Source organism: Anas acuta, chromosome 26, assembly GCF_963932015.1.
Source record: "Anas acuta chromosome 26, bAnaAcu1.1, whole genome shotgun sequence".
Taxonomy (NCBI): Eukaryota; Metazoa; Chordata; class Aves; order Anseriformes; family Anatidae; genus Anas; species Anas acuta.
The window spans coordinates 1,012,829-1,022,469 of record NC_089004.1 but is presented as its reverse complement, the minus strand read 5'-3'; the positions used below and the strand labels follow the sequence as shown (position 1 = coordinate 1,022,469).

At 53.2% G+C, this 9,641-nt stretch overlaps 1 protein-coding gene across 1 annotated transcript; it reads right to left on the bottom strand.

Moving 5' to 3' along the window:
- Window positions 1-6,085: 6,085 nt before the first annotated feature.
- Window positions 6,086-8,980, bottom strand: LOC137845055 (uncharacterized). The gene is made up of 7 exons (XM_068661880.1): window positions 8,853-8,980; window positions 8,691-8,777; window positions 8,073-8,295; window positions 7,763-7,905; window positions 7,289-7,405; window positions 6,858-7,085; window positions 6,086-6,239 (listed from the first exon to the last, which is right to left on the bottom strand). The coding sequence occupies exons 2-7, from the start codon at window positions 8,769-8,771 to the stop codon at window positions 6,222-6,224; spliced, it is 810 nt and encodes a 269-aa protein (XP_068517981.1). The 5' UTR covers window positions 8,772-8,777; window positions 8,853-8,980; the 3' UTR covers window positions 6,086-6,221.
- Window positions 8,981-9,641: the final 661 nt, after the last annotated feature.

Here is a 9,641-nt window from a genome sequence, read left to right as displayed (position 1 = left end):
TGATGTAGCTCACATGGGAATGCATCCCCAGCCACCACAAGATTTCCTACTTTGTGGGCAGACACTAACTCTGATCACCAAAATCCCCAAGGAAAGGCTGCCCCAAGTGCACTAAGGATGGCACATTGCCACCACACATAACTGGGAACCTGGAGTCCTGCTTTTTTTCAGCTCCCTGCCTTCACTCCACGTCCTCTGAGTGGGATGGGAGCCATTATATTGAAAGACAAGGCAAATTACGCTGGTGTGCAATGATGGTAGATCTGATTCATAAGCCAGGAGGGTTTTCAAGGTCTAATTTGGGATTATAGGCAGATGACGACTTCTTTAGTAACCAGGAAGACTTGGGAAACTTCAACTTTTCTTTGAGGAACATGTAATTACTTGCCAGCTTAGTGCTGTTCCCATGGCTGTCTAAGAGCTTGGCTTCTGCGGGACAGAGAAGCTGTCACAGTTCAGAAATGGGTTTTAAATAGGGAACAGCTTAAAATTTACCAGGAGGATCATCCCTTGACCTCAAGCTGGTCCCCAGAAGCATTGGCTAGCACCAGCTTTAAGAGTGCAGTTTCTTCCCCAGGGAATCCAGTTGTTGACAGTCTGTCGCAGCCCATGCGCATGCATTGTTTTTATGAAGCACAGGTGTCCACGCAGCCCCAGCCTCACCCCTTCTGCCTGCATGGGGACTGGGAGCTGGAGCCGTGTGGCTGCCCCAAAGCTAAGCAATGCTTCGAGGCTCCATGTGTGAAGTCCCTTTTGCAGCTGGGCACAGTGGGAATGGGCTGGGCTGCTAAGGGCACACAGGTGCACAGGTGAGTGTGTGTGGCCATCACCCCAGGCCAGGCATAGCACCTGGCAGGCTGGAGGGCACCCGCTGGGGCTGTGGAGACGTTTTGGAGAGCATCAGCACCGGAGGTGAGACTGCACTGGGCACCGGGCCAGCGTTATTAGCATCTCGCAGGCAACAAATCCACCCACATCCTCCACGGAAGGAATAACTGTTTGGAAACAAGGGCTCTGTCTGGCACAGGGAGCTGGGGACATCCGGCACCCCGCGTCTCCTGGCCAAAGGTGCCGTACCAGGAGGATGTCAACAAGTAAACAAGCTGAATGCCCACAACTGGGCACGGATGCAAAGGCAGCCTGCCCACTGGCCCTGCACACTTCAGGCATTGGCAGGAGTGGGGCAGTTGCTCCCAAAGGACCATAGGTCCTTCACAGGGCAGAATTAGGGTTCTGGGCACAGGGCAGCTGTTGCTGGCTATTGCATTTTCCCAAGCTGTTTTTGCTGTTAATGCCTTGTAAGCAGGATAGAGTCAGGCAGGGCAGCCCCCCCAGCTCACCAGGATGCACTGAGGGCTGTTGGCCAACGGCTGCAATGCTGATGCAGTGATCCCTGCTCTGCCTCACAGGGCTCATCCCACCTGCAGGCTCCCTTGTTCCTCCTCATGCCCTGCCCCTTCCATAACAAGCCTCAGAAAACTTCATCCAGCCAAGCCCCTTCATTTTTTTTGAAAGCCCCCAAGCGTGTCTCATCAGCACAAACAAGAGGAAGAGAAGGAAGAAACTAGTTAAAGCAAAGTCCCAAGAAAGTGTTGTCTCATTACTCTCCACATCTGACAAAAGCTACCAAAGCTGCATTAAACTTAGGAGTAACAATAATTCATCACACTTCTGCCATCATTAATCCTGGGTAATTGTTTCTATAATTAAAGGCCCCATTGTGTCTTGTCTCTCTAATACAATTTATTAGATGGGGAGCAGTCTTGCATGAACTATGCATGGCTGTTGGGAAGACATCTGCCTTTGGGTTGCTCGCATGCAAGAAAATGCAGGGAGGCTGCCTCCAGTGCCAGCAGCTCCTGCATGCACCTCATGGCATTCAGCCCAGGGATGAGAGCCCACGGGGGATCAGAGCTCCTGGCCTGTGATCCACAGATGAGCTACAGCCAAGGAGCAGCAAGAGGAAGCACCTCTGGCCCGAGAGCTGTGGGAGGGCTGGGTTTGTTTCAGCAAAGCTGCATTAAAACCTTGAGGTGAACCAGGCACGGCCCAAGGGGTAGAACTCTCCGCTGGTGATGATCTAGGTGGTCTTTCAACTCCCCCCTCCATGTTACCATCCCTGGAGCCCAGATAGGAGCTGGCTGGAGTGCACAGTAGAAGATGCAATCCAGGACAGTTCCTCAGCTGCCCCAAGATGTTCTGGGCATAAAGTTCCCTTTGCTCCAGACTCCTCCTAAAAAAATATTGTTTTGAAATAAACCCAGGAGCTACTAAGAAGGCTGAAAGAGCCATAGAGGTCCCAGAAGGCTGCTCACCTCCTTGGGTGACCCACAGTGAGGGGCACTGCCAGACCAGAGCTGGAGTGGGAGCGTGCCTTGGCTCTCAGCATTCCCCACCACCTCCCACTTGTCTAAGCTAATACTTGCAGCAACTTAAAAGGAATATGAATAAATAGAGCACGTTTTGGAGAGTGCATGGATGAAGTTAATAGGACCTGAAAATTACTCTTATGAGTCACCTCCCTAATGTATGTGCATGTTAACACTCACAGCGTGCTCACCCTCCATCTTTGTTTTCCAGAGCTTTCACTGGGGGGTTTGGCTGGGAAGGCACACACGTGGGAGGCACTGCTTATTCCCCACCTCAGCTGGACATCGCCATTAGAGAGGGAGTGGGCTAGCCCACGGCATCTCATGACTGTTCAGTTGCTTTGCTCACAGTGTGACACACAATAAGTCTGCAGACCTCAGCTCTTCTTGACACCGGCCTCCTGCTGGAGAGCAGCCTCAGCCTCCAGCAGAGCGCTGCTTTCCCAGTGCCACCCAGCTGTGACCCTGGTACAAGAGACGACAACCAGGCTGGCAGCACAGGTATTGGCTCCCAGCCCCTGGAAGTCTTCAGAGCACACATGAGCCAGAAGTATTTGGCCTGGAAAAAGCGCTCCCCTCAGGTAAGGGGTCTGCTTCCAGCAGCACTGCTCACAGCCTGGAGCACTCCCGTACCAACCTGCGCCCCGGGGGCAGGTGGGCAGCACAGAGCACCCATGAAAGGAGCTCAGTTTTGGCTGCAGCAAGAGGTTGGACCACTCATACCTTTGGCTATCCCCATCTCTGTGTGTCCAGCTCAGGGCTGAAACATTCTTTTAGTTGCTCAAAGCAACCTCAGGCTCTTGCATCCAGATAAACTCCTGCTGTAGAGGGATGTGAAGTCAGCCCATGTGGAAAGCCGGTGCTGGCAGCTCCCTGGAAGGGTCTCTGACTGCGCCGAGGTGCAGCTGCAGCACTGGCTGTAAAACCACTGCGTTCAGGGCAGCCACAGCACTCAGAGAGCAGCTGCCTGTGCTGTGGAGCAGAACCAGCCAGGTCTTTGGTGCAGCCCCTTGGCACCACCTGGAGCTCAATATCGCACAATAAAGTGGGATTTATCATCTGGGAGGTGTGGGCAGGAGCCTCGTGCAGATGACAGCACTGAGAGAGCACCTACCTGGGGGGCAGGGGACTTGTATCTCCTCTGAGCTGCTGGAGGCTGAGCAGGACAGGAGGGGCACAGCCCAAGGGGTCCCCCCTTTTCCTGCTCAGAAGGATGCTCCCAGACCACAGATCAAGAACAGGTACAAAGAAGAGGAAAGGGAAAGATACTTGGAGGTGCTTAGCAAAGAGCTATGCCTTTCAATAGAGGGAGATGCCCCCATCCTCATGGTCCCCACTCTTAGTCCCCACATCTCCACCCTGCTGTAGCACAAGGAGGGGCCAAATCCCCAGGAGTCATCAGGTCCTGTAACACCCTGCAGGTGAGACACCGCGGCATCACCGAGCTGCCCTCAGCATCCTTCTAGCCACAAATCCACCTTTGCGTGAGGTATGAGCCTTGCCCTGCTGCAGCCAAGCCAGCCCCAGGCACAGTCCTGTGAACCAACAGGGGGTTACTCCTCCGTCCCCTCCAGCAGCAGTAGCCCCCGTTCTGCCCCTCCCTGGGTGACCACAGAATCGCAGCACATACCTGGGTTGGATCCAAGGCGAACACTTGGGATAAAGCATCTCTGCAGCTCATTCTCCCTCCTCTGAGCCATTTGCTGCCTTCACATTCATCTGAGGAAGGCTCTTCTCCCTAAATCAGGGCTCAGGACTCATGTAGGATTTGGGCATGTCCCTCATTGCAGACAGGTATGCCCAGAACTGATCTGCAGGTGAGCTCAGAGCCAGGTTTAGTGCTAGTCCCTTCCTCACTACATTTTGAGGCATAGTGGCTCTGCAGCCTGGCACTCAGACAAGGAACAAAGGCCCCTCTTTATTTCCACATCCAGCATTACTGAAGCTCAGGAGCCAGCAGGAAAATCCCACACAGATTTCAGAAAATGCCCTTACCTAGCTGTGTACCACTAAATGATGTTTTATCATTCTCTGCTTTGAAAACTCTGGCTGCAGAGAATAGGGCTATTAAAAAACAAACAATGAGCAATTGACTTAATGCAGAGCCCAACATAATATCCGTGAGTTGCAATATCAGCTCTTTTATCAGCCTTAAGTAAAACCTTGCTATTATTCAGCAGTAATGAAACCCCTGCTGCTGTGGCTGCAGATAACGCAAGGTGAGAGGAATACCTGCACTTAAAGAGACACTACCATAGGGAAAGATGAGGAACAGCTCATAACTACCTGAGCTTTGACACTCGGAGTCCCGAGTTCTGCACACTGGAGGTGTACAAATAACTGGTCCAACCCATGAGGAAATCCACTCTGCCCAGCCCAAGCCATGCCCCACTGAAGCAGAGCCACATGGAGCTGCAGCAGGTCTCAGGCCAGAGCCACGTGTGGAAGGTCAGCTTCAGAGCCCTAGGGAGGGCTCCACAGGCTGCAGCTCGAGCTCAGGTGTACCAACCAATTTCAAGCTGAAGCATTTCATCCTTTAAAGCGTTTGCTGCTGGCCAGAGCATGACAACTTTAGCCCAAGGGGAAAAGCTGCAGAGAGCACAGCACAACCCAGAGCTGCTTCTGACAGCTGAAACAACCTGTGATTAGGAAGGCATCACAGCAGGGCTGGGAGCAGGAATATCTCCATCCCCATCACCATCCTGCCTTTAACTGTGGGATTTTGAACTCCCACTTTTTTTTTTTTTTTTTTTTTTTTTTTGCAACGCATATGAAATAGGACACAAAGAATCAAAACCTGGGGGTGTCTCAGCATCTTCCTCCCTGGTAAGGATTGATACTTCTCAGAAGCTTTGCCCATAGCAGGGATCAAGCACAGCTAGCAGGGTTCATCCAGGCTGGACCTGCTGGAGGGCTCAGCTACTTCAGCAGCACACCCCATTTCAGGCAGCCAGTTATTTTTATCAGCTGGAACACTGTTAGTCTGAGCTGATGCACATGCAAACACAGCTAGAGGCAGTTGTGCCATCAGACAACCTCCAGGCAGGCCCTGAGCAAAAGCTCAGCACCTTGCGCTGTGTCCTTTTTATTTTACTGACATTTGGAATATCTATTGCTCTTTTCAGTTTCAGCTACTATCACTTGTTCCATGTAACAGATGTGTTGGCCAACCTAAAGTCACTCCAGGTTGTGTTCATGATAATCCTGATCCCAGCCTCCCATTCCAGACCCTGACTCACTTCTTGCTCAACTCTTGCCCTGAACCGAGGTCCTCTGTAGGATTCATTCAGGGAGGGCCCCAGGCAGAAATATCCCAGCAGACTGAAGACCCTCAAGGGCTCAGCAAGCAATGTGGATCCCCTGTGAAGCTGTTTGATTTATCCCAAAGACAGGCTTGCTGCCTCTTGTATTTCTGGTGATGTGTATGTGGAGTTGCCCATCCTGCACATCAGAGGACAGCCAGCCCAGGGACAGCTGGGGACCAGTCAGCATGGCCACACTCAGGCACTGCTGTATTGGAACACTGCTCCACCCTGTACCCCTTCCCATCACAGCATTGCCAAAGCCACAACCCCGAGGCCACAGAGAGCCTTTCCACAGGTGGGATTGGGGCACAGATCCCAATGGCAACCCTGTGCTCCCAGCAGCAGTGTGCCAATGCCACCTGGCACAGAGAGCCTGCCAGGTCCAGCTACGGACAGCCAACTACATCCCAATTCACATGAAAAATAGGGTAATTTTATTATAAAGTTCAAAAATATCAATGTCATTAACTGGACAGCTTACACTAGAACACAGCAGCCAGAGAAAAACAGACACTTCACAGCCACAGCAGAGGTCTGGGCCCACAGGTCAGGGTTCCTGCTTACCCTAGAAAAGATGAGATTTGTCCTTGAGCACAGCAGCCAGTCACAGGGGGTTGAGAAACTGAGCACAAAACATACCCCACACTCCCTCACCCTCCATTCCTCTGCAAGCTGAGCATCAGCTTCATAGGAGGTGGGAGGGTATTGGTCGGTGCCTTGGGGACAGATGGGTCTAGAGCAGTGGAGGATCCCATGCAAAGTTACTGGTGATGAAGACTCTCCCACAAACCCTCCCCAGTTTTCAGGGCAAGCTCTCTGGGTCATGGTGTCATGAAGCTTCTGGGTCAGAGGGAGCTGCCCTAGGTACCAGTACAAGGTGCTCAACTGGATTTTGGTAGCCCTAACACCCAGGGGATGAAGGTGCCGAGGGCTCTGTGCACAGCCAGCATCACCTCAGCAGCATGTCTGGGACTGATGTGTCCTTGCTGGGGAAGACAGCCGCAGCCCTACAATCCTTGCCTGGTTCACATGGCAGAGAAGGGAAAAGAGAGCTGTCCCAAAAAGCTCAGAGCCTGAGGGCATCTTCCCAAGCTGAAACCCCTCTGAGTACAGACCATTTATGATACCTCACCTAATAAAGGAGGGCAGGTGGGACCATTACTCATGCAAGAAGAGTCCTCACCTCATGCTGCAACAAACTGCTGCTCTCATGATCCGGCTCCTGCTCCTGGCCACTACCATCCCCACTGCTCTCACAAGCTGGTGGCTTCTGGGCATCACCATCACCACTGTCAGTGTCAGAAGCATCTTCCCCACTGCTGGACACAGATGAGTCCCTCAGTCCCTGCTCCATGCTCACAGCCAGCAGCTCTGGGATATCCCCAACCCCAGTGGGCTGGGCATCTTCCACCTGCAGAGACAGGGACTGGGTCAGACTGCAGCTCCATAGACAAGCAGCACAGAAAACCCATGAATGATCTTGTGAACTCACCCCAGAAACCTCTCCTTCTATAGCCAAGGGAAGAAGGACCGAAGCATGTCCTTCCAGCTCAGTATCTGAAAGTCTACCCAGGATGAAGTCGGCAGCTGGATGCAGCAGGCCTACTCACTCACCTGGAGAGCTGATGACTCCTTCAACAGAACAACCCCATCCTGCTCTTCAAACTCCAGGTCTGCTTCAGTGTCATTCTGGGACTTGTACTCCTCGCTGTCTGTTTCCAAATCCGAGGGCTGGGGAGGGAAAAGGCAGCCCCTGAGGGAGGCATCAGCCCTGCAGCCAAGCAGCCATGGGTGGCCATGGTGCTGCTTTGCAGGGACACTAACTGAATGGGAATTCTGGTGTTATGGGGCAAGCAGGGCACCCACACTTTCAGACACTGAAGATGCAATACTCAAGTTCTCCTTGGACAGCCTGCAGCCCCCCCCCAAAGGGCATATGACAAAGGAAGCCTCTTTGTGTCTCTCTGTGCAGGCTCCTTTGCAGCCCTACACAGAGAAGCTCCCAGTCCACTGGGAGGACAGAGGGAAAACAATCCTCACTCACTTTCCCAGGGGGAAAGGATCTGCTCAGGCACCAGAACACCATACCTCGTATGTGACATCTTCAGGGTCATCCTCCAGCAGGTCCCCCTCCAGCACCTCCACCCAGGACACCTGCTCCTCCAGAGCAACATCGTCCCGTTTCCTCTTGTTTGCTTTACTAGAAGGGTTGATCAGAGCTTCTCGGATCTCTGCAGGGATCCACAGGAGGCAGAGTGCATACAGAATAAACACACAGCTGTGCATTTCCCAGCTTTCTACCCAGCACAGGAGCTTCAAATCCAATGTGTTTGGATGTCATGCTCTGTGCTTCTGGCCTGCAAACCCTTTGGGTACTCCAGAAGTCCCCAGCTCTTACCCTTGGGCATGTTGCTCTGGCCCCAGTCCACTGGCAGTTGGCCCAGGATGTTCCGGATCCTGGTGGGGACGATGGAGAGAAGGAGACGCGTCAGCCTCCCGTAGCGCTTCTTGGCGAGTCGTCCAGGTCTGGTGGGAGACTGTGTGGGGCAGACTTTGCTGATAATTGTCTCTACAGGGACCACAAGCCCAACCCAGGCTGATACTTTCTGAAGGATCTTCAGCTGCAAGCAAGAGAGAATTACATTTGGTAGCATGAGACCTTCCAGTTACTTCAAGTTCTCAGTGAAACCCTTAACCTTTGAGCTCTGCTCTCTCCCAGCATAAGTAGGACCAACTTCAGTCAGGTAAACAGGGACCAGTGAGGTTGTACCTTGCCCCCTTCTGGTACAGAGAAGAGAAACACAAATGCTGCAGTAACCATTAGCAGAAGAGGAGTAAGATAAGACCAAATCAGACAGAGAATGAAATGGGAATGGGAGAAAAACAGAGGATGAGCACACACTGACTGCAGAGCAGGGGGGATGAAGAGCAGAGGGGATGATAGAGCAGAGAAGCCAAGCCACTGCCACCCCATCCCCTTGCCCTCAAGCCCCTCCAGCAGAGAAGCATCACCTACCAGGTTCCTGACAAAGCCTAGCTGAAATACCTGGCACAGGATCCTGCTAGGCAGGGAGTAGGGTTTGTTGCGGACAGCCATCTGCCCCTACACCGAGAGAGAAAGGTCAGCCATCCTGCACTCCAGGTTCACCCCGGCCCCAGCAGAACCCACCCCATGTACCTGGAGGAGCTCTGCACACACTGAGCTGCTGTGTGACTAGGACTGCTGCCACCTGATGCTGCCCAAACCTGGCTTAGCCTAGCCTGCAGCCCCCAGCTACTTGTAGTTCATGGTCCAGCTGCTCCCCATTGTGCTGACGAGCTGCTTGCCCCACTCACAAGTGAGGCAGCCCCATGTGCCCTTCTCTGGGGGTTCCTTGGTGTCAGCACTCAGCCTGATGCCTCATTCAAGGGGGGTGATAGCTCTCAATTTCCTCTACAGTTTGGGATACTCATCTCCCAGTGTGGGTTGTAGCTTGCAGAGCCAAGGCTCTGGGGTGGGATGTCTCCCATCTCTCTGTGCTGGTGCAAATAGCTAAGGCAGAGGGCTGAGATGCCAAAATTCAGACCCTCTGAGCCCCCTGATGGGCCTAAGGGAGGGGGACCCTCAGCTTCCTCCCTGTGTGCACCCTCCCATTGCTCCTGCAGTGCAGTGAAGCTGAGTCTGGGGTTTGTTTGAGTCAATAAAGCTGAAAGGAAGGGAGCGAGGCCAGCCTTTCCTTGCGTGACCCCTCCAGTTGCCTTCCTGTGCCTGAGTGGTTGACAAATGGCCTCCACTCTGATGACAGCAGGTGCAGGGATGTGTCAGCCGGTGTCACCCAGCATCACGGCACGCAGAGCAATCAGGGCTGCCTGCAGAGCATAAATATGAGGCAGTGCTCCAGCAGCTGCCAGCCCCACCATGCTGCGTCGGGAGGCAATGCTCTGTCCTTGCCCACTCCAGGACAAGAGCTCCAGGGACACCTTCCAG